Consider the following 24,229-nt stretch of genomic DNA (forward strand, 5'->3'; position numbering starts at 1 on the left):
CACATTGACCATCTGTTAGGGTTAGGGGCAATTACATCAACTTTGTTAACGGTAGGGTGGTTGTTGGACGTAAAATAAAACGGAGAATAAACGTGTACTATTTACAATAGTACGTGGCAATAATGACCTTTTTCCCTTATATATAAATCTCCAAGAAACTCCTTTGGATGTGTACTTAGTTTCAGCGACGAATCAGATGATGAAAAAGCTAATAAGTGAGAATCAGGATGCTGCATTACGGGTTTATCGATGACATTGACTTTCTCCATTCTTATTTTCCCCTTGATTAACAAAGTTCTTCAATGCTATTGGCAACTCAAGCAATATTTCTCCTAAAATCTTTTAAGAAATTCGTAGCACCTTCATTGGAATCCTAATAACTAGTTGTTTCATGTTTGCTAGTAAATTACGAACATAGAAGTGACATTTCTGCAAATAAAAAGCTAAAAATTGACAGTCAAGAAATATTTAAATATGAAAGAAAAGTTGCACAATTTTAACATGAGGATTAAAAGAAATCAAAATGCAAAGACAAAAAAAATGATTTTAGGGTAGATAGAAAGAGGATTAAAAAAAAAAAAAAAACTGTTTTTGGGATTTCATTTTTTTCGGTTAAATTTTGAAGGGCTGACTTGGCAGCTAACATGGACAAAAATTGGAGGGCTCAGCTGTCACAATATAGGTCCGTTAGGATTAGGGGAAAATCTGAAGAGTTTGTTATCGGTAGGGGCGAAAGTAGACGAAAAGTATAACAATGGACAAATATAAATAATATACAATAGCAGTGGGATAGATTCGAACATTTTTCCTGTCTAATAACTGAACCTCAACGTCATTAAAGATCAAGGAATAGGCTTAAATATCTATTTTCACACTCTAAAATGTCAAATAAAACTATAAACTAAAAAGACATATCAAACCACAAACACATTCTTTAGAGTTAATAAAATTAAGAGAAAGAAAAATATTAACCTTGTTTGGAGCAACAAATTGGGTTGGTCGATTTCAGATATTATTACCTTCTCATGAATAAATCAATTGAAATTGAATTTTGGTGATGGATATGGTGTTTTTTCTGATGGTAGTTCTATGATAAATTAGTTGTATGTCGATTGTATATTGTTTGTATATTCAATGTATCACTGAATATATAATTACATACGCAGGGATACATACAAAACACATACATCAACATAGTGACATAATTATATATTTTGTGTATGTCATTTATATGTTTTTACCGGATGTATAACAACAATGAATATTTTGTGTATATCAAATCATATATATATGTATATATATATGAGTCCCAAAAAGAAACTTCTAATCAAATTCTTTGCTTGTCCAAATATCTTTTGTTTATTTTTTCTTTCGGAAAAGGGTCAAAAATATCCCTCTACTATTAAATAATATTTAAAGAACCCTTCATTATACTAATCGATTAAAAATACCCCTACCGTCTTACTGTTGAACAAAATATCCAAGTTAAGGAAGAGGCCACGTGACAACCATTTAAGACGTTTGGTTTGTCCGGGCTTTTTTAAACCGACCCGACCCAAAACCCTCTCAAATTCGAACATGATTGTTGATGCTTGGTACCTTATCCGGATTGATGCACGCCTGCAACGAGTCAATCTCGACAGCGTTTTGATCTCCATTTTGAGATTGGACAATGCATAAGCATCTTCCGTTTTTCTTTTGACACCAATTTGATAGTAGATAGGTATTTTTGACCAATTTTCGTTTTTCTTTTGACACCAATTTATTCTAGGAAAAAATTTTAAATTTTCTATTAAATTATGTTAAATTTTTTTAAATTATATTCTTCAAGTTTACTCAAACATCTCATGTAAATATTTATTACCTACTGAAGTTTCTATCGATTAATTTTAGAAAACAGGATCAAATTTATTCTTATACTATTCGAAATTGAATAATTTTGTCCTCGTTAAATATTTGCTCTATTATTAACCTCTGTATTAGGAAAAGTTAAATGTTTGCTCTACTATTAACCTTTGTATTAAAAAGTCTCATTCTTTCTTATGATCTATAACGATATTCTTATTTGAATTTTTTAAAATTATAGTCAAAATTTAAAAGATAAATTTGGATATTTTTTCGGATTAATTTGGGCAAGTGAAGTCCATCATATTACACTAGGCTTCCTTCATAGCAAGGTCAAATACAAGGCAATTTACTAATAATAAGGATTTGAACGAATTTAATGAGGTGCAACATTGAGCAATATGGACGGGGCAAAATTACTCAAACCCATTTTTTTCTTTAATGCTTGTTTAAATTGAACTCTATCCTCTAATGATAAATTTCGGGTCGTCTTTTTCATTTCTGATTATTCTATAATTTCTAGAAGCACAAATTTTGCTATTTTTAGGAGCAAAAATTCTTTCACAAAATAATTTGAAGAAGGCTTTTTGTAGCTACTTAACAAAACGGGACAAATAATTTCAAAAGTCTTTCATCGTTTTTTGAAACAAACTCCAGCGTTTCATTTATTTACGAGGAATTTTCGGAAACTACTATTGTTTGGTTGCTATTAACTTCATATAGCTATCATATAAATAATTACTTTCTATAACTATTATTAAGTTGTTACGATAGTGTATTCGTTGTATTCACGCTGTTGTATTCATGAATACAGCAATAAAAAACGCCTAAAAATCAGGGCAGTCCAGCTGTACGCGCATGTATTCGCGCCATATATTCATAAATACAGTAATGACAATCACCTTAAAAATAGGTCTGTCCAGCTGTCTAATAACGGAAATAATATCAATTAGCGTGATACACTCCTAATATAACTCAATAAAATTAATTCTAACATGCCTCATTATCAACCCAATTAATTAGAATGATTTTCAGTTGTATTTAACTTTTGTATTTAATGTGTTTTGGTATTTTTTTTTACTGTTGCATTTATTAGACTCAATGTTTGTATTTACTGTATTCGCTATTTTATATTTAGTGTATTCAAATGTATTTGTATTAATAGTATTTTAGTTATTCCTAATACATGTTATTACTGTTGTATTCAGTATATTTCATTGGTTGTATTCACTGTATTTCTATTTGTATTCAGTGTATTTCAATATTTATATCCTGTATTCATGCATACTGTTATGAGAAATGTTCAGAAACCACTATTGTTTGGTGGCTATTAACTTCATATAGCTATCATATACATAATTACTTCCTATAGTTACTATTCAGTTGTTACGGTAGTGTATTCGTTGTATTCGCGCTACTGTATTCATGAATACAACAGCAAAAAAAATGCCTAAAAATAAGGGCAGTCCAGCTATACGCGCATGTATTCATATGTATTCACGCAATGTATTCATGAATTCAATAATGACAATCACCTTAAAAATAGGTCTGTCCAGCTGTCTAATAACGGAAATAATATCAATTAGCGTGATACACTCCTAATATAACTCAACAAAATTAATTCTAACATGCCTCATTATCAACCTAATTAATTAAAATGATTTTCAGTCGTATATAACTGTTGTATTTAACTTTTGTATTTAATGTGTTTCGGTATTTTTTTTTACTGTTGCATTCATTAGATTCAATGTTTGTATTTACTGTATTCGTTGTTTTATATTCAGTGTATTCAAATGTATTTGTATTAATAATATTTTAGTTATTCCTAATTCATGTTATTATTGTTGTATTCAGTATATTTCATTGGTTGTATTCACTTATTTTTATTTGTATTCAGTGTATGTCAATATTTATATCTTGTATTCATGCATACTGTATCTACAGAATGCTTGAATACAAGTGTATTCAGTTGTATTAAAAAAATACAGATCTTCGAAATACATAAATACATGCAAAAAAATATATTTATACAAAAATACAATGTGTTTGAGTGAATTTGTACATAATACAATATATTTGTATCTTTGTATGTGACTAAATAACAAAGAAGAGAAGAAAGTTCGTCGAAGATGGCGTTTTCCGAATCATCTATTCACAAACAGAAACAATTAGAAGATAAAAATACTCCAATGCATATTACGCTATCCTCCAAGCCAATGTATCAGGCACATCCGACTCCCACGAGTCCACCCCATTGTTCACAACGAATTCTAACTCAAAATCATGAACATTATCGAACAATCCATTTGTTCCCATCACGATTATATCTCCTACTTTCACTAGAAAACTAATCTTATCTGCAACACTAGGATCATTAGAAATTTTGCTATTCTCCAACTGAAAAGGACAGTTGAACATTGATTGCTTGATTTAACAGCGAGCGACCGTTGTCTTCCTTCTCATCCACACCTCCAAATATTCAATTGCAATAACTCTAGATGATTCAGTCTATTTTGCTCGAAGAGAGAGAAAAAGAAAAAATATGAGATACAATCGTGTGTTAATTGAAATACAGAGATATTAAAAATATAAATAGCGTATTTCATGATTCAATGATAGTATATATCATAAATAACTATTTTGTTATAAAATATAAAAAGTAGTTATAAAAAATAATATTTTAAAATAATTTTGGTTTAAAATAAAGTGAGGGTATACTTTGGTACAGTGAGGTAAAATTTCCTTTATTATTTATCAGGGGCCATCATATGATCCAAATTGAATTGTGAAGTGGTATGCCTCGATACAAAGACGAGCCTCCTGCAGTCCGCGTTTACACAATCTGTGATGAATCCAAGTTCGTTAACCCACTCTCTTATCTCTCTGTCTTCTAGATTATATTAACATCGTGAATTCAAATTTATTTAATCCTTTCGTGATGTGAGTTTGCTGGAATTTTGTGCAGATATTTGATTGTGAGGAATGTTCCAGCGTTGGGCTGTGGCGATCAGCTCTCTAAACTATTCTCCACTTACGGAGAAATTGAAGAGTACGGCTTTTCTCTCAACTAATTGGAGATTTATTCGTAAATTTAAAACCTTTTGGTTTGTTTTCACTTTTGAAACAATTGGGTGTGCAATGGACTTAGTACATTAATTATCTGATATAGATAATTTATATTTGCCTTTTGTTTCCAAACGAGCGTGTCATGTGAAAGTTAACAAAAATGTTAGCTTAGCTAGTTCCACCTAAAAGTTAGATCAATTTTGCTATATTCAAGTCTCTAGGGTGTAGTTCAAGTGGCAAAGGTTCCGGGACTTGTGACTTAGATCACAGGTTCGAGCTATGTGCTATACGAACTAAACATGGTGTTTAAGTGGATTAATAGGAGAGGGGGTGGCTCATTATCTCCGAGTTTCGAAGGCCGCGGCTGGTTCCAGACGGATTTTTTGGTCATCCACAAAAAAATGCTATATTCGACAATTAAAGGTTAAAAAGGAAAGGTCAAAGAAGAAAGAGATGAAAAGTACACACAAAGGTAATAGAGAACCAATACTGCATCTTGCTCTTTATGGAGTATCTATTTTGTGGTTTCATTGGGGAGAGGGGGGATGCTGGAGAGGATATCCATATATCTGCTTGTTGAAACTATGTATTCGTGCATCGTGTATGTTTGTCCTTTTGCTTTAAGAATATAATTAGAATGGTGACTGTACTCACTTATGCGAGATTTGAAGATAAAGTTTGATGATCTTAGGGTATTGTCAATACTGTCTTTTAGTGTATTACCTTCATCTTTATCGTTCTCTTGGTTCTTAGATGTAAACCAATGGATGCTGAAGATTGCGAGCAGTTTACAGATGTTTTCTGGATCAAGTTTTACCGGGTTGACAATGCCAGGTTATTTCAATGCTCAGATCATCACCATTACATCTAGAGATGTAAATGGATATTGGTATTTTCTTTATAAGTACTGTGAAAGATTTCATTAAACTGCTACGAGAAAGTGCAGGAAATATGTACTGCAAGAGGATCCCAATTCCCTTGTATTCCTTCTGGTTAAAAAAGAGTGACACTATTTCGTTATTAGTCTGTTCCAAAAAGAATGACACTTTTCTAAATTTGAAAACAATTTAACATGAACTCTGCATTTTACGCTTAATGACAAGCTCCACACAAATGTTATGGCATGTTTAATACCACACGTTTCAAAAGTTTTATAGCCACACAAATGTTATGTCCTATTAAGACCACAAGTTTCAAAAGTCTTCGTTTCTTTCTTATACTCTGCACCCAATCAAACTATGCGTAAATAGAATGTTGAGGGAACTAGTCCTATATAGCATGTGTTTTCTCGTTGATAGTTTCCATGCAATTTTCATATATGTGAACATTTGTGTTTATATTGCATCATAAGTTATACTTACATATTCGCTACTCCAGGTTTGCCAAAAGGAAACTGGATGAGTCTGTTTTCCTCGGGAACAGGCTACACGTCTCTTATGCACCTCAATTTGAGAGTCTGTTTGAGACGAAGGATAAGTTAGAAGCTAGGAGGAAGGAAGTTTTAGCACGATTAAATCGTAAGTACCTTCTCACAAGTTAGCAATTAATTTGTCTAATGAGTTTACCTTTATTTTGTAGACCTTAGTTTCTTATTCTGGGATCAATGTCCTTTCAGCTGGAAGATCTAAAGGATCTGCCACATATAGCGCAGATGTGATTAGTGAGCCCTCTCCAGCTCAGTTGAATTCTATTGTACACTCAGTTGGCTCTAATCAAAGGTAGTTTAATAGAGATGCTCTGAATTGAGTTTTGAGTTTTGTATCAAGATAGAATAAAATCATTTTTATTGTAGGCAGAGCTCCAATTCGCGGTGTAACTCTGCTCATGACGTACAGTGTTCTCCTGCGACAACAATTTCATCAGACAAGGTTGGTCATAGAATTGCATTGTGATGCATTTATACCTCGTATGATTTCGACTTTTGGCAAATGCTTTTAACATGGTTATCAAGTTCCATAGTCAAGTTATGAAGAAGGGAGGTGGTTGCCAGATAATCATTTTTGTGCATTTTAGAGTGCGTGAAGGCTATAAATGTGTATGTAAATTTCACGTAGATCCCCTTAGGTTTTGAGAAGTAGGAGAGTTAGCACCCATTAATACGCTTGTAATTGGTTGATTAACAAAAAAGCGAGAAGAATGTTGTAGGGGAGAAAAATCGACAGAAAATCTTTTGTGATTGTTGTGGTCTTGGCAATATGGCAGCTGTAGACATGTTTCCAGGGGCAGATTTTCGTGGTATAGATTGCAGTGACTTCGAATAAACAGAAAGATTACTGTGGATATCTTGTTTAATTGCTTGATGGAGAATTATCAAGCAATAGAGTCATTAGCTAGTGCTACGATGGCAAAAATTAGGAATTTACATTGGTTAATTAGCAACTTACATTGGTTGATCTGAACACATTCCCTTTTTTTTTTGGATGAAGTACTTGGCTTCATTGATGGCATCAAATGATCTGCGTGTACTCCCCTGAGTTAAGCCTTGGGCTCTTAGTGTTGGTATCGAGGAGAGGACTCAGGATTATTTAGATTGGGTATCATGTGGGGCACCTTATTGGGGTAAGCCTGTCTAGCTAGATGGGGCGTGGATCCCGTCATTTTGGGTTTAGTTTATGCTTGTTTGGCTAGTGTGGGTCATGAAAGCAAGGTTCGTGAGTGGTGCCAATTCTTTTGGTGCTGCCTCATCTTTCTTTTCTGTTATTTTCCTCTTCCTGTTGTCATGCAACAAATTATTGGCGAGGCGCAATTGCTAATTTACTTAAGAGATATGACACGTTTCCTTTTAGTATTCGGTCATATCTCATTTTACTCATGGACACGGGGAGGACCAACAAAGAGACCCTTAGAGAAGAGAGGAGAATAAACCTAGAGAATTAAGCATTTCTTTTCAAAATGATTATTCAGTTCTTCAATTCAGTCAGGCTATCACTTCCTAGATGATCTAATTGTAGAACTACCTCTTTTACCGAGAATCTGCAGGCAAAGCGTATTTTCAACTTTTCTTTGCAATACTAATATGAACCCTATGTGCGTGATTTTTTGCTAACTGCATGCAGGTTATCAATACTTGGTTTTTAAGTTCAATAGAATGATTGTTTCTCCCCTTTGGTGCCATGTCAGGAATACTTCCCTTCACAGTCTATGAATCAAACTGTTAAGCTGGTCAGAGAGAAACTAGATAAGGTGAACAATCAACATTCTTTTGACTTGCAATAATTGGATTTAGATGTGCTTGTTTATTTATTTGACAATTTATTCTGTTCTTCTTTAGATAAAATCCAGTGTGGACCATTTGGAAGGTGAACCATCAAAGAGAAAACGTGTTGATAATAGGAGAAGGATATAAGTCATGTTCGGGTGTTGACAAGAGAATATAGCTCTGAATTACATTTTTTCCCTTTTTTGCCCATTTTGTCATGTTTCGTTTTGTTAAAATCTTTGTATGCTCTCTTTTCCCTTCAGAAACATCAAGTCTGTTCCTGAAAAACCTGCCCTTTTTTGTGCTGACTGGTCAAATCATTACCTTTTCTCAGTTCAAGTTCATGATGTCCAGAATATCGCCTGGCATCAAGAAAAACAAGGTCGTACTTATTTTTGCCCCCAACTCTTTCCAGTTCCCTCTTTGTTTCTTTGGTGTCATTGCCATTACTGTTAATCCAATTCAGTTTTAGAACTTCCCAAGCAAGTGAATAATTGTAACTCAGAGCTTATTATCATATTCCTAGAGTATTTCATTGTTGTGTCTTTAATGGTGACTGCTGATCAAGATTTGGGGGGTGAAATGCATAATGTGTTTTTGTGTGGCTTGCCTATGTTTCATGTGTTTGGTCCTCTATTATTATGTATTCACACTTCCTAAGGGGTAATGCTGTGTGTCTATGACAAAGTTTGATTTGGAAATGATTTTGAAAAATTGAATAGTATAGGGTGACACATTTATGGATTGTGCCTCCGGTTGTTTTGGCATTGGCTAAGAATCCTGTGGTGAAGAAGTACAATTTAACATCGTTGAAGCATATTGGGTTTGGTGCTACACTTTTGGGGAAGGAGTTGATGGAGGAATTCGCTGAGAGCTTTCCTCAGGTGTTGTTGCACAGAGATATGGTATGACAGAAACTTGTGAGATTGTCTCATTGGAGAATCAATATGCAGGCCCCAGACACACAGTATCAGCGGGGTCTGTAGTTCCGGAGTGGAAGCTCTAATAGTTAGTGTTGATAAACTGAAGCCTCTTCCCCCTGGACAATTAGGGGAAACATGGGCGTGTGGTCCCAACATGACGCAAGGCTATTTCAACAATCCACAGGCCACAAGGCAGACTATAGATGAGGACTGGGTTCATACTTCATACTGGAAATCTTGGGTACTTTGACAAGGAAGGAATGCTTTATGTCGTAGACAGGATCAGATAGCTCATCAAGTAAAAAGGTTTTCAGGTCGCACCAGCAGAGCTTGAAGGTCTACTTGTTTCTCATCCTTAAATATTAGATGCTGTTATTCAGTTATTATCCCGTTTCCTGATGCTGAGGGTGGTGAGGTTCCAATTGCATACGCTGTTTGTTCGCTAATAGCTTTCTGACTGCGAAAGATGTTCATAAATTCACTGTATACCAGGTTACACCTTGCAAAAGCTTGCCTCTGGGAATTTCCCATGGGAGAACTAATTGAGAAGGTTCGATCAAAACTGTATAAGATTTGAATAGTTTACTCCTTGAGTGTTAAGTGAGCATCCATTTATCAGAGCAGTTGCATACACTCATCACTGTACTTTTATGAATGGTAACAGAATTGTATCAATGATGTGAACTTCGTGGTGACATGTATAATAAGAGATTCACAATTGGAACTGTTAAATATCATTAGGTGCAATCTAGGTAACACCAAAAGAGACCGAATATTTGCCTTCAGTTGTGAGTTATCAAACGAAACGCTGGGAAAATGTGGCGTGAAATGGTTTGGAAATTAGCGTGGAAAAAAGAGCAGCAAATCCATAATAACAAACCTTCAACCTGGCTGGAAACAAAATGCTAAGTACCTCCCAAGATTATTGATGTAATTCCAATATTTCTTGTAATTCTAAGGGAAATTCAAGTGTTAATTTTTCTCGCTTCTTCAGCTTCCTGTTTCACAGGCAAGTTTATCTGAGGACAAAGTTGCATTAATCATGAAATAAGAAATTCCAAGATCTAGAACTGCAAGATAAATAAAAGACGGACAGCGTCTCTCAGATTCTCAGATGGAGTATAAAAGCAAGAAAGGCTATGCTGATTTCACCTCTACAAAGGGAAAATTTTTGAAACCAAATTATGAAAACACATTTAAATAGGGAGAAGTTTAACGTAACACGTGCTTCGTGCTCCCGGTCCAAGCTAAGGTATTCTCTTCACTAATCTTGTGTAGGGAGATAATGGAGTAAGTCTTTGCATAATCCGCATTCCAGGAGCCCACCCTATGCTCCAGTCGTAGCAGAGCAGCAATATGTTTGTTAATCCTCCTTGTTACGAGCTAGTCTGGCCCGGTGTCTAAGCTCGGCTTTTTTCCACCTTACAATCAGGTAACATAGTGAAAAGAGGGTATTAACCTGCAAAGAAGAAAAGTGCGCAGCAACTTAATGAGTAGAAAACACTAGAAATGACGGAAACAAACAGAAAGGAATGACCAAAAATACTCGCCAAGATTATTATCGCAATAACCAACAGAGGCCCAGACCAAAGTGTGGAAAGAAAAATGCCATGTGAATCGAAGTAATTCTGGCGCGCAAAGCTTTTCCAGTTTGCAGCTAATAAGCCATTAAGCCTTTCAGCACTATACACTCCTCCAACTGCATTATAAGGAAACTAAAGAAGTAAGGCAAAAGGAACATATTCACATACTGCAATTCAAAAGATCAAGCTTCTAACATGCGAGCTAAAAAGATGGCCTCACTTCAGCAATTTCACAACAAAAGTTACAAGCATATAGAACGCAAGTAGCTTTAACGGGCCTCAAAACTTATGCTTTCAATTAAGCCACAACTTTTTTCGTTTTTGGAACTTTTAATTTGAAAACAAACAAATATGTAGTTTTATACACCAAAAAACTAGACAACCAAGAGGAGGAAGTGAATAAATTCCAAGAGTTTAGCTTGTGTTCAAAGAACATAAAATGCAATCACCAAAAAACTGAAGTTCTATGTGACTTTGCAAAAGAGGAACGCTAGCAATCCATGTAGAAGTTCTGACTGATCATTCTGGAACTGTACTATGTCAATGAGCTTTTGAAGTTGTCTACCACAGATTATTCTCACTCTATGGAGCCAAAGCTGTTCTAGTTGTCGCAAATTGGTTATCAGAACAAATCAATTGTTCCAGGAATGGTTGTTTGCATACAATCTATAGGTTACTCGCTGATTACCTGAATTCTTTTCGCAGAGTTCTAATTATACATCCTACAGTAGAGTCACTGTTCTTAACTTCTGGGATCGCAGAGTCCACTAAGAATGCTTTAAGCATTTATTCTGCATGAAGCGGCCATATCATAGAGGGTTTGCCTCGACATGTCTTTTCACTTCATTTCTTCCTTTTTTTCAGTAGTACCATATCTTTTATCCTCTTCCTTACGGTTCAACGAATATGTCTGAAAATAGTATCACTCATCACATTCAAAGATGCAAAACATAAAAGAAACTTTTTGTTAAGAAAGAGAGAACTAAAAAGGAGATAAAGGCAGGTAAAGAAACAGAACTAGGAAAGGGGTAAAAAAACTGAGCTGAAGAACACCGACACTACTAGATTAATTTCAAGGCCTTGAGTGCTAATATACCTAAGCAAGTAAAAAGAAGAAATATCAGAAATCAGGTTACAATAAAAAGAGGAACGCTTACGTGCAAGAAGGAACAAAAACATCTGGAAATTGATGTTCCTCCGAGAGACAAATGATACAAGAAGAAACATGGCATGAAATGAAAGAAGACATATCAACCAAGGTTCCTGCAAAAGGAAAAGGAAAACCAACAATAAGAAAGACAACCAGAAAGCTCGTCCATGTCGAAATGCCAATATCTCATATTTGACAAGGTCAAAAGACATCTTTGTTAGCCTAAGAGACCTAGTTGCTCAAAAATAATTAGTAATGCATATATATTGATAAGGTAATAATTCTCATGAAGAAAATATTGATAAGGTAATAATGAATATATTATCTCATACAAATAGTATTTCAATATGTTTCAAAAAGAATTGTATTTCAATTTCCAACCAAAATTTGAACATATAGCTTTAGTTTCTCTCTACTATTCTCCTTGTATTGCATTAGACAGCTTGCAGCACCAACCACATCTCATGTGACTTCGCTCTCGTTGGGCATCAATTAGAGCTCTTAGATACTCTTGCTCATCTTCAGTTTCATAAGTTGGGGGCCCAAAAAAAAAAAAGAATATACAAAGTGCGTAAAAGGAAGAAAGTAACTAGACATAAGAAGATTAGCATGAAGAACCATATAGCATAAGAAGAGGGTAAGCGGATTCTAATGTAGAGAAAGGAAGATATAGTGAAACTGGATAGAACATGGCCCTTACTTCTAAAGCATTACAAGTGGTTCGATAGCCTCTGCGGTTTGCCTGTGTGTGCTGGAAGGTTAAAGCATCACTGGTCATTCTAGATACCTATATTCTAACTGAAACTCCAATAAGGAGAAAAGAAATGGCAGCGGATGATGACCTGTGAACATAAGCTAATGGGTGCCAAGAGCAAGTGGATATTTGATGGATACGTTAAAATTTAAAGTGCATTTCTTACAAGACAAATGGAATAAACATAAAAGCTTAAGCTTGAGGATGCTACTAATATTAACACTTCACAGGGACAAGTGCTCAGCAGACTTATCTCTTCACATTGGACAATGCGTGCAAGGGTATAGATAAGATGGTGCAAGGGTATAGATAAGACGAATACAACTGCATGATATTTCGCGTGATTAATACATTTCATAATTGTGCTAAACGAAAGTTACAGTGAAGTTTAGACTCCACAAATACTCCAGCAACTTGCTCCAATCAAAAACAATTTAGTTCCTTCAATTGGATAATTCTACTACTTCATATTTCTGGTCAAATGTTTCTCATCTTGCTTGTTCCTATGCATCAAGCAGCGGGTCTATTTTGGCTAGAACAAAGATCCATTTTCTTTACTGTAATTTCTCTTGACATCAGGCAAGTATAGGTTTTCCTTGTTAAAATTCTCAATTCAAATGAAACGACATTCATTTAGGCTATTTGATTATGCACATTCATCCAAGTGTGGATTTTCCTTGTAAAGCATATGAGAGTTCAAAGTAAAGCACGGTAAATTCTCAGTTAAAATTAACTGACATCCATTTAAGCTATGTGATTCTACGTGCCTAGGTGAAGATCTATCTAAGTTTTGCAGGTTAAAATTTCTGAACCTATTCTATTCAGCTAGACCATCATATTTTCTTGTCTTTCCTCATATCTACTGTTAGTGATAAGTTATCATAAATTAATTTCCACTTCTTGTCTCAATTTCATGCAGTGGAAACCAGCATAATCTAGATAATGAATGGATAAAGGATAACAAGATAAAACAAAAATTCATGAGTTTGTGATGAGCACACTAAGTATCTTTGGCATCACTTCACCGGCAATAATGTGAAAGCCAGCTCGAAGTTATCCGTTAGTTGAAACTTGGTAGTAACAAAGAACAGAAACTACAATATCTTGCTGAGAATATTGAATATTCAATTGCTAATCTTCTCTGTATTGTTCCAATTTCATCATTTGTCCCCGAAGGAACAATAATATTGATTATTAAATAGGAATACACAAAGGAAACTGTTTATATTTTTAAAATTTTTACTCTCTTTTTGGTTAATTAAGAAAGACATATTTTCACAGAAAATAAACAAATAATAAGAGAACCCTAACAAAATCTGATTTTTACGAAGTTGGTAGCATTTGTAGGAGTTGGATAAAAAGGGAAATACCGTCCAGTCAATGGCGTGGAAGAAGCCCATGAAGTTGTCATAGGCGGGTCTAAGACTGGACCTCATCTCTGCACTGAATTTCTCAACGAGATCTGCCATTTGGTCCATATGAGAATTCAAAGCTGATGTTAATTCCTCCATTTTGGCCTCTCAAAAATTTGCCGCTTTTGAGATCAAGAAGGTGCCGCTACTGTCTCTGCAAATCTTGGAGAGTAGCTCTGAGTCTGGGTAGTATTGTTTGATGTATTCTACACTCCTTTAACTCCTCCGTGTGGAGCTTTCTCGACTATTGCTAAAGCACCCCTCTAGTTTCAACAAGTGTCAAATCAGCCCTATGATCTATTTTATTTTGCTTGATTAGACCCAGAAACTAATGAAAATTTGAAATTTATGGGCTCGTACAACGACTTCAAATTAATATATAATACCAACTGAGTTCACATTCAAATGTTATAGACTTACATCGTCTAAGAAAAATCTACTAGGTTAGCCGTAGTTTACATGGTAGATACGCCCATGATTAGAAACTCAATCTTCATAAGTAAATGGTTGAAGTTTCAACTATTACTGCTACAACTAGGTGTGTACATGAGTCAGGTTGGTTTGAATTTTATCAAAACCAAATCAAACCAATTATATCGGTTTGGATTGGTTTGATTAATGTCGGGTTTTTTGGATTTTTTGATTTGTTTGTTATATGAATCTTATTTCGATCATATTTCGTTAAAGTTATTGATGTATTTTTAAGTAACACTTGATAGTTATTTTCTTAATCGTCTAACAATAATTTTTCATTGATATATGCTTTCAAAGTTAACCGAATTTAATAACTAAACACAAAAAATAATACGAAATCTTAATAATGATATGTGTTATTTAATTTTAAAATAACCAATAAAATACCATTTTAAATTCTAAAAAAAATAATATAAGAGTTTAATAAATCTTGACATATGAGTATATATGGAATAATAAAGAGATTGTTATATTTCAATAACACTTGATAAGATATTAATGATACAAACCATTATTTAAAGTAAATAACAATAGATGCACTTCATAGTCCTATTAAATATCACATCCCATGAGAGAATCACAAATATTTTTAGACATTGTCTAAAGAAAATTATATATTTATATGTCGGCCTGATTCAGATTTTTTTACTCAATACCAAACTTAATATTTTTAATCGATTCGATTTGACTTTTCGGTTTCATGCGATTTTTCGGTTCGATTTGAACAGTCTTAATTACAACAACAAAAAACTTAGTATAATCCCATAAGCATGACTTGTGGAGGAAAGTGTGTACGCATGCCTTATACCTAACTTACAACCCTAATTCCCGACTTCCATATCCTTCTATCAAGTTACAAATGCACATGTTATCAAGTTCCAAATTCCAATTTAGCATTTTCCAACTTTAGCTATGAAGATTTAAATATTAGAAAGCGAATTTTCAACTTTAGCCTTGCGATTCTAAAATCAATTTTAAGATGGTTAAATTTTAAATTTCAGCTCTTCTTTAAATAAGAATCCAAAATATGGGTATTTGTGTACTTGCTTTTAATTGGCGCGAATGGTAATAAAAAAAATTGTCTGCCAACTAAAACAATCCATATATTCTACTATTTCAACTCAAGGCAAGCAGTAAAAGAGTTCCATATTAGGATATGAGCTAAATCCAAAAAGGCGAACCATACCATGGCAACAGCTCTGCTCTCATCTCCTCCTCTTCCATTATCTTCTTCATCCAACCCTTCTATCCTTCCCACCCGTTTAAAGTACTCCACTTTTCCTACTCATTTCTCCATTTTTATATCTCGTATTTGCCTCTAACAAAGAAATTTCCTTTTTTTTTTCAATAGAAACCAGAGCAAGATTCTATGGAAGCAAAAGAAATGTGGGAAAATCAGGGCTTGCTCAGAGTTTTGCAAAGAACCCGCTTTGGAATATGGGATTTTAAGAAGGGATTTGGCCTTCATTGCTCTTTCTTCTTCACTCTCTCTAATTTTCCCACTTTCAGGTAACAACAACTGTAAAGTTTGCATTTTTGAGTATCATTTTCTAGTTCCACATCACAATTTTTAATTTGGAGTACTTCAGTGAATTTATTCTTACCTTATCTATGCTGTTGTTTCCGTTTGTAATCATAGTGATAAGACAAAATATCTCATTATCATTTTTTAGTTTGTTGGTGTCTTTGAACTCCTTCCCCACCCAATAATTTAGACCCTTTTTGGTGGACAGAGTAACCCGGTACCTGTACTGGTCGGATGCAGGTACTCGGTGGAGTTAGTCGGGTGCGCACAAGCTCACCATTATCCAAAAAAGAAAAAGTTAGACCCTTTTTGGTGTAAATAGAGTTTGACTCTCCAAATAGTAATAGTGTCCTATAAAATAATAAAGAGGTATAATAATGTGTTTGGTAGTGAAGTGTCAAGGATATTATTTTGAAACGTTAAAAAGTAGTTTGAAATTATATGAAGTAATAGCTAGTTTATATTTGTTTGAATTGCTGGAGGGAGAAAAGTTTCCCATTAAAAGGTAGACAAATACTGTTAGGACTGATGAAATAAGTTCTCTTCATAAAGGGACGGTCTTTAATAGTATTAACTTAAAAATGCATGTTTAGGATGGTTATTTGAATAATCCGTTAAAGGAAAAAGAAATATTATATTAAATTTATTGCCAATGAAGGAAAGTGGTCAAGTAAAATGGGATTGATTAAGCATGAATGCCAAATCTCAAAAAAAATAAAGTTTCACCCTAAATCTTGTTACTGCTGATTAACCTATGTTATATGTATGCTTTTAGTCTTCATTTGGATGGCATGGAGGGAAATGAGGGATAAGTGTAGCATTGGCGTTAGTTTACCTTGTTAGACTACCTTAAAATGAATCAAGATGAAAGGAGACGGAGTGTCAGAGAGGAAGAAACGATATAAATACTACAGCTGATTCTAAATCAATGCTGGGTGTGTGGATGTTATTTGCATGTCCAATGCAAGAAACCGTTACATTCGTATACTGAAAAATACACTAGTCCTCTCCTAGTTGATTGATATTATAATTTATTTCCTTTTTGTGTAAATAAAAGAATAATGAGGCTTATTAACAGCAACACTGCAGCAGTTTTGCCTGCTGGAAAGGGTATCTTGTCTTTATGCTACCTAAAAACTAAGTGAAAATAGTTGCTGGGGGGGATTCCGGGCAGATTCCTTACTGTTTTTCTCAGGTGATATGGATAAAGAATGTTTGTGTAAAAGGGTCAGCATGATTTTATATACGAATATAGTTGAATTTTTCTTCATATACTTAGATTAATGTAGAGAACCATGTTTCAAGAGAAAATATGGTTTTGTATTTTTCTAATCGCTTTTAGGTTTAATGAAGAGAGACTTTTTTTAGATAAGGTAATGGATTTCATATTAGGCATCAAGAAGATGCAAAATTTACAATGCAGGAAAGACAAAAAGACAATGTTAGCTCTATTACAAAAGGCATAGTCTAAAGTTAAGGAGTTAACAAAGTCCAAAAGGTGTCAGGGGAATTAACAGGGGAAAGATTACTCCAGCTACATAAACTTGCTAAACATCTAGCCTTAAGAATGTAATTTGGAGTAGAAATGCCCTCAAAACATCTTGCGTTTCTCTCTGTCCATGTACACCAGAAAATACAAGCTGGGATCATCTTCCAAACTTTCCTGCTGGATTTTCTAATCTTCCATGAACTCCAGCTAGTCAATGCATCTTTTACACTATCAGGCATAACCCATTTGAGACCAAAAGCTGGGATGAACATGTTCCATATGCCTATAACTGCTGCACAATGTAACAAAAGGTGCCTATTGGTTTCAATAGCCTGTTGACACATATAACATCTGTTGACAATGTGAAAGTTTCTCCTAGTGAGGTTGTCCTGGGTGAGGCATGCTTCATATAAGAGAGACTTGTTTGACTTGAGTTCCAATTTGATCTTCTCATACATGGTATTATATGCAGGTTTTAGTGCTGAGGAAGAGTTGAAAATGGGTTCATCTGTCGATGATGTAAATTCCTATTCCTACTTGTATCCTATAGAACTGCCTTCTAAGAAGTTTGTCTTCAAATGGTAAGCAATAGCTTGGTTACTAAATTCTTATCTGCTTTCCATTTGATATGTGTCTTTGGAATTATAAAAAAGGAAAAAAGAAAAAAAAAATATTTAGCCTGCATTGCTGGTTTCTTATGGAGTTGTACAGTAAGAAACAATAGACATGGTAGTTTTAGCCCAAAAGAAGCTTAGACCTTTGAAAATTCTAATGTATTTGATCGTCAAATATAGGTGAAAAAGACAAGTCGCTGAAGTACACATTCAAATCCTTCAGTACATTTGGAAAGTCCTAGGTGCCTTCAGGGACACACTTGACCGAACTCTTAGACATGAATTCAGTTGATCTCATCGTGCAAATGAGCACTTTTAGTTCAGCATTTGCCAAAAGCTCTATCCATTTTGATGTCCAAATCCACTTCTATTCTGTATAATTCATTTTTCCCGTTGACACAGTGTTTGCAGCTCACTTGACAACCATTATAGATTCGTTTATTCTTGTGGATTTATCTAACTTTATGCAAATGAGCTGTCCTTTTAATTTTCACCATATGAGAGAAACTCTCTTTTTTCATGCACTGCATCTTGTAGGAACCTCACTCTTTTCATCTATTTGAAGGGTGGAGACCAGAAAACCAGAGCGTTATTCATCGGCTGCGCCACTATCACGTAAGTTTGTGTAGCTTGTCTCCTGTTTCAAACGAAGGTGACATTTAAAATATGTAATTTATTCGATATTCTGGTTGGATACTAAGGAAGTCACTAAACTAGGTTAAAGTCCAAATTAAGTGGCAGTTTCTCCGAGCACCTAGGCCCTAGCATGGTGCACTTATACATACTTCACGTATCCCATAAAAAGGAAAAAAATTACTTAGAGCCCGTTTGGATATAAGAATTTTTTCACTTTTTTTCGAAATCAGTGTTTGGCCATAAAATTTTCAATTTTCACTTGAAGATGAATTTTGTAATTTTTCGAAAATTAGAAAAACTCCAAAAAGTTATTTTTCAAAATTTTCACTCAGATCACTTACAAAACTTCAAAAACAACCCAATATTATATTCATGTCCAAACACAACTCTAATTTTCAAATACCATTTTCACTTGAAAATTTTTTCACGTTTTTTTGGAATTTTACAATTCTTATGTCCAAACGTCCACTTAGAGTCACGGGCTTCTGAAATATACTTTTTGATTTTGATGTAATGGTTCTTTTGCCATCTGTTGATATATCATGCAGCTGATGCACGCCTTCGCATTGTGTCTGAACGAGTTGACATCATCGATAATCTCATCATTTCTGTTTCGGTATTTCGTCTACTCCTGTTCATTCTTCTTAACTTTGACAATCTTTTCCATTCTTTTGTCGAGACTTACTGCAATATGTTTATTCAGATAGGTCCTCCCAACTCACAGTTCTTAAAGTCAAAGGAGAAAAGTACATGGAGTGCCAAAGATGTTGCTGATTCTGTTTTGTCTGATAAGTCTGCTTTGGTAATGATTCTTTATCTCCAAAGGCAGCAGATGCATAATCGAGTTTAGCAAATATATGATGTGGTTTGTGGTTTGGATATCAACCCCCAGCTGCTTCTTGTAATATGTTTTACTAGTTTATCAGCTTTTGCTTCTATGCTAATACAATATGAACTTACAGATTGATTATTCAATTTGAGAAAAAATGTTATTAATTTTGAATTCATTACCTAGTGAAACCAAATTAGTTGCTTCATGCATCACAAAATTTCTCGTGAGATATTTGGTTGGATAAACTCTAAACAGATGGCATTTGGTTGTATCATTGCACATATTCTTCCACCGGCTGCATTATAAAACTTCTTGAAATGCATCACCCATTCTTTGTCCTTCTTTTTGCACGGCATATTGCCAAAACAAAAATCCATAATGGTATCTGTGTGAGGTAACATTTTATATGTTTCTACAGCGTGTAACCTCAACTCAGCGATTGGCTGAAAGTTCACTTCTTGATGCACATGCTTCTGAAGTGAGTATCTTTTCATCTACATGTTTAAATTTGTGTTATGTATTTGCATGAATTATCATTTGTGTAGTATTGAGCCCACTTTGTTCTTCGTGCACTCAGTCAACTTTTTCTTTTTATAACAAACTTATTAGATTGATGGTGAGCCCTATTGGTATTATGAGTACCTTGTACGGAAATCACCAACCAAAACAGTAAGTTCCCTCTTTAAGTTCAAATTTCTAAATTCTGAATGATCTTCTACAATTCTCATATTTCATGTTGTAATATGCAGGCTCAAGAAACAAATCTTTTTCGTCACTATGCTGCTTCAACAGCTGAGCGAGATGGTAAAATTGAGTTTTAGTTAGTGACTATTTTATTTTTTACTCTTCACATAAACATAATCTTTGGGACAATTGAAAATGTATTTTATTAATAGGAAGTGGTACTTTTTCTTTTTGGGATGTAACTATGGTATTTAAAATCATAACTCACTAATTTCTCCTTTAGCTAGTTAATACAATATTTCTGAAATAATTGTTTCATTAGCTAAGCTATTCTTTAGAAAAATTATAACTAGTCTGAGGTGATTCAAAAAATTAGGACATTTGACTTAAAGTGGAAAAGCTCATCTTACGTGCTGTCTTATTACTCGTGATATAGTACTAAATAATCTATTCCTTTAAGGTTTTCAGTTGATAATTAGAGCGGCTTTAGAAGGTTGGATAGAAAGGTGTTTAACTTTCTGGTTCTTGGACATGCTTGATCATTTTCCTCAAGCATATTCATTGCATTGGGTATGACATTAGTTATGACTTCGTTGGATTACACAGATTATTCTTGTTTGCATGTTTGCAGATTTCTGGTCTTTGGCCTACAAAAAGAGGACCCTATGTAAAAACTTATTAAGGAAATGACCAAATATCTTGGATGTAACATTTTCTGCACACACATGAATTTGTGAAGTGAATGTCTTATATAAAATTTAAGAATATGTCATCAATTTGGTCTTATAACTGTTTTCTAAATTTTCTATGTCTTATTTACATTTGATAAAGCTAAAGTCTTCTTTGAACATATAAATGTAAGTAATAAATTCAATATATGTTATACCTTTAACCAAAGTGATGCATCTTAGAATGCCATCAGCATATTCCTATATTGACATAGTAATTTGAAGATACGTCTTTGTAATTGCATCAGCGTAATCTGAATCAGAACACAACAACAACAACAATAACCCAGTATAATCCCACTAGTGGGGTCTGGGGAGGGTAGTGTGTACGCAGACCTTACCCCTACCCTGGAGTAGAGAGGCTGTTTCCGATAGACCCTCGGCTCCTTGGGAAGACACCAGGGTAGTTATCACCAGTAGTCTGAAATTTATTACAGGCGTAAGGATAATCCTCCTAGAGCAATCCGACAAGCTTATATTGAAAATATATTTCACCTTGTTTGCTAGTTAGCTTATTGGAGAATGCGTGTCATTTCAGGTTATTTGTATACTTTTAGCGCATCCACTCTTGGCAAGCAATGGGACAAAGTAAGTGGTTCTATTTAGTGATTTTATTTAAAAATTTTATTATGAATTTATAATATCACCCAATGGTATATCAATTAATTATACTACAGCATTGCCTTTACATGACTTGATACTACACAAATAGCCGTAGCAGAACCAGACTATTGAAGCAGATGAAAGATTTGCTGCTTTCTGTACTCCATTGAAATGCTCAAGAAATTTTAAAAGTAAAGCTAGTGACTAGACCACAATTTTTGGGTCATCAACGGCACAGTTCTATCTTGAGATCCTTTTGTGACATTCCCTTACAAGATTCAATTAAAGAGGTTTCATTTCGTGAAGATCTACATCACTGAAACCTTCTTGTCTTACAGGATTAATTTATCGTTTCTTTTAAAACATCATTACATGAAGCATAAGATTTTGCCTTAAAGGGCAGCACGGTGCACTAAGATCCTGCTATGCGCACCGGAAGGGCCGGACCACATTGAGCTTGCTGTACGCAGCCTGACCTTGCATTTCTGCAGGAGGCTTACAACTCTTACCATTTCGTCAATAATCCCCTTCCATTATAATCTGCCTTCTTTATTTGATTTTTAGAAAAAAGAAAAATATTCTGCCTTCTTAATAAAACTTTGTATTACTTTTCTCGAGATGCACATTTTTGGCATGACACAATTTTGCTATACGCAACAATTTAATAGCGGGTCTAATATGCCTTCTACCTCCTTTTGCCTTTTTCCTGTTTTCCCCTTTGATATTTATGCTATGTTGCAAAATTCATGGTATAGTCTTTACTTTGCAGATGGGGCCATTCTTGGAAAAGTCGGTGGCATCTTTCCGACTTCTTCCTCCCACAGAAAGCTATGTTCCTCCGTACAAGGATCCCTGGAGGTTTTGGTGATTGTATTTCGAGGTGTGGCTAGGGTTACTATTGTGTCCCTGATAGCAAATAGTCAGAGATCCAAATGTGGTTAGCAAAAGTGAGAAATTACATTGCAGTTTTTTCTTTGATAAGGAAATATACTTCAAGCTAAGCTTGAACTTGCAACCAGCGTGTGTTAAGCAATTTTGGCACGAAACTCGTGCCAATGCAGCCGCTACACGTTTGTGAGACAACATTGCAATTCTTGAATGCAGTTTTGGTGCGATGTTGACTACAAATTCCCTTAGAGGCTTTTTGCCTGCCAATAGATCATCTCCAGGCTTGAGTTTTCTGCAAAATGCAGTTGCAGTTTATCTAGTCTCTTTTGCTTTTGAATGGGAAGTTCTATTAGATGAAGAGTATGAATGGCATTTGTAATATAGAGATGATATTTGGAGGACTTGTTTGTATTTTTCTGCTTACAGTGTAATTGCATGTTTCTCTGAAACGAAAATATATTTTTAAAAAAAGCTGCTTATGTGCTTGAAGGTGCTTTTCTTCAGTTTATGTGCTTTGGCCAAACAAATTCTGCTAGTATTAATTTGAGCAGAATAAACATAATGCAGCTCTTAAAATTTCCCAGACTACTCGTATCAAGAATTAATTCAGTTAGATTTAATGTAACTTAGCATTTATCTCATTCCTGCATAGTAATATATAAAAACTATATGTGAATTTAGATCTAGACTACATATTTCAATCAGTACTTCACTCACTTTTCCAGATTAGGACAACAAATCGAAAACTCTATTCTGAAGTTGATATTCTAATTTTTGAACGCTTGTTAATGCACACTTTGATGTTTAAATGATTATAATCATTAATGAAAAATGAAAAAGAATCATTTGTCTTTTTCCAAATTATGTCAGTCATGTTGTGTAATCATTTCAAGTATAGTTAAGCAAAATGCTTTATCCTATTCTATGTCAACTTATTTCTTTCCTTTCCTAATGTATCTAAATGAGAGTTCACGATCCCAATTTCCCTCCGTAGGATGTCGTGATGGCACCTAATCTCTAAAATTAAGTAAGCCTAACATATATGCGCAATATAACAGAAATAACAAATAACTCTCAAATACTCAACAACTACAATAAAGAAAACTCCGCAACTCAGCATATACAACTTTCCCAAAACCTGGTGATAACATGTCACAAGCTCTACGAATAAGTACTGATCATCCCTATACAACAATGTGTCTAAAAGGGAAAAGAAAATGAAGTAGACTAGATAGAGGGGGACTCCGAGGCCTGCGGACACGGGCAGGTATACCTTGAAGTCTCCGAAGCTGAGCTTATCTCACTAGTGCCTGGACTAGTAGGAGGTACCTGGATCTGCACAAAAGATGTGCAGAAGCGTAGCATGAGTACACCATAACAGTACCCAGTAATTACCAAGCCTAACCTCGGTAGAGTAGTGACGAGGTCAGGTCAAGGCCCTACTAGAATAAATAAGAAACTGAACAGGTATATAACAATAAAATAATGAATAGCAATAGAAAGGAGACAATAAAGAAATACACCGAGATTAGCTACACTGAACTAAGGCAAATAATACATCACGGAAGGAAGACAAGGAAATGCTATGACACGGAACAAAGCAACAAAACACAAGTGAAGTAATGGAAAAGTATCAACACGAATCACTACCGAGGTACCGCCTCGTAGTCTAAAATCACAAAATATTTTACAATCTCTCCTTATATCACTGCGGGACCCTTGCATTTAGTTTTGAAAATTATTTTTCCCGCAATAGCTTCTCGCGTTTTAGCCCATCTTATCACACCACGTGGCTTCAAGTAGTTCCCCTACTAGCAACACGCA

General features: G+C 34.6%; 3 protein-coding genes and 2 pseudogenes across 6 annotated transcripts; 3 read left to right on the top strand and 2 right to left on the bottom strand.

Moving 5' to 3' along the window:
* The first annotated feature begins 4,055 nt into the window (after window positions 1–4,055).
* LOC107782542 (uncharacterized) lies at window positions 4,056–9,765 on the top strand. Of its 3 annotated transcripts, none has more exons than XM_016603424.2 (8): window positions 4,056–4,702; window positions 4,811–4,894; window positions 5,665–5,745; window positions 6,289–6,428; window positions 6,527–6,629; window positions 6,704–6,779; window positions 8,032–8,094; window positions 8,183–9,765. In XM_016603424.2, exons 1-8 carry the CDS (start codon window positions 4,641–4,643, stop codon window positions 8,255–8,257), a joined length of 684 nt encoding a protein of 227 aa, XP_016458910.1. In that variant the 5' UTR covers window positions 4,056–4,640; the 3' UTR covers window positions 8,258–9,765. The 3 variants fall into 3 exon arrangements, with proteins under 3 accessions (XP_016458910.1, XP_016458916.1, XP_075102165.1); XM_016603430.2 differs by having other exon boundaries at window positions 6,708–6,779; XM_075246064.1 differs by lacking the exons at window positions 4,056–4,702; window positions 4,811–4,894 and adding an exon at window positions 5,244–5,383.
* On the top strand, window positions 8,660–9,765 carry LOC107782532 (putative CoA ligase CCL7; annotated as a pseudogene).
* Window positions 9,766–10,094: 329 nt separating this feature from the next.
* On the bottom strand, window positions 10,095–14,133 carry LOC107782556 (uncharacterized). The gene is made up of 4 exons (XM_016603440.2): window positions 13,891–14,133; window positions 11,774–11,879; window positions 10,584–10,732; window positions 10,095–10,492 (listed from the first exon to the last, which is right to left on the bottom strand). The coding sequence occupies exons 1-4, from the start codon at window positions 14,029–14,031 to the stop codon at window positions 10,397–10,399; spliced, it is 492 nt and encodes a 163-aa protein (XP_016458926.1). The 5' UTR covers window positions 14,032–14,133; the 3' UTR covers window positions 10,095–10,396.
* LOC142177723 (U6 spliceosomal RNA) lies at window positions 13,650–13,700 on the bottom strand (annotated as a pseudogene).
* A 1,380-nt stretch (window positions 14,134–15,513) lies between the features above and the next one.
* Window positions 15,514–22,890, top strand: LOC107782565 (psbP domain-containing protein 5, chloroplastic). Of its 2 annotated transcripts, XR_012705886.1 has the most exons (12): window positions 15,514–15,673; window positions 15,758–15,915; window positions 17,893–18,001; window positions 18,600–18,649; window positions 19,219–19,286; window positions 19,374–19,472; window positions 19,921–19,980; window positions 20,112–20,171; window positions 20,252–20,306; window positions 21,453–21,502; window positions 22,287–22,464; window positions 22,622–22,890. XR_012705886.1 is itself a non-coding variant. In XM_016603451.2 (11 exons), the coding sequence occupies exons 1-11, from the start codon at window positions 15,594–15,596 to the stop codon at window positions 22,383–22,385; spliced, it is 888 nt and encodes a 295-aa protein (XP_016458937.2). In that variant the 5' UTR covers window positions 15,514–15,593; the 3' UTR covers window positions 22,386–22,642. The 2 variants fall into 2 exon arrangements, 1 of the variants encoding a protein (XP_016458937.2); XM_016603451.2 differs by having other exon boundaries at window positions 22,287–22,642.
* The last annotated feature ends 1,339 nt before the right edge of the window (window positions 22,891–24,229 follow it).

This window comes from Nicotiana tabacum, chromosome 23 (assembly GCF_000715075.1).
Source record: "Nicotiana tabacum cultivar K326 chromosome 23, ASM71507v2, whole genome shotgun sequence".
Classification (NCBI taxonomy): Eukaryota; Viridiplantae; Streptophyta; class Magnoliopsida; order Solanales; family Solanaceae; genus Nicotiana; species Nicotiana tabacum.

What these genes read in the sequence shown, in the direction of transcription:
- LOC107782542 (XM_016603424.2), top strand. Translation starts at nt 4,641, where the DNA reads ATGCCTCGATACAAAGACGAGCCTCCTGCAGTCCGCGTTTACACAATC. An exon ending in TACCGGGTTGACAATGCCAG is followed by an intron (nt 5,746 to 6,288) that starts GTTATTTCAATG and finishes TCGCTACTCCAG; the next exon opens with GTTTGCCAAAAGGAAACTGG. An exon ending in TCAGAGAGAAACTAGATAAG is followed by an intron (nt 8,095 to 8,182) that starts GTGAACAATCAA and finishes GTTCTTCTTTAG; the next exon opens with ATAAAATCCAGTGTGGACCA.
- LOC107782556 (XM_016603440.2), bottom strand. Translation starts at nt 14,031, where the DNA reads ATGGAGGAATTAACATCAGCTTTGAATTCTCATATGGACCAAATGGCA. An exon ending in TCCACGCCATTGACTGGACG is followed by an intron (nt 11,880 to 13,890) that starts GTATTTCCCTTT and finishes TTCCTTTTGCAG; the next exon opens with GAACCTTGGTTGATATGTCT. An exon ending in TTATTGCGATAATAATCTTG is followed by an intron (nt 10,493 to 10,583) that starts GCGAGTATTTTT and finishes TCTTCTTTGCAG; the next exon opens with GTTAATACCCTCTTTTCACT.
- LOC107782565 (XM_016603451.2), top strand. Translation starts at nt 15,594, where the DNA reads ATGGCAACAGCTCTGCTCTCATCTCCTCCTCTTCCATTATCTTCTTCA. An exon ending in TCTAATTTTCCCACTTTCAG is followed by an intron (nt 15,916 to 17,892) that starts GTAACAACAACT and finishes TATTATATGCAG; the next exon opens with GTTTTAGTGCTGAGGAAGAG. An exon ending in TTCAACAGCTGAGCGAGATG is followed by an intron (nt 20,307 to 21,452) that starts GTAAAATTGAGT and finishes GTGTCATTTCAG; the next exon opens with GTTATTTGTATACTTTTAGC.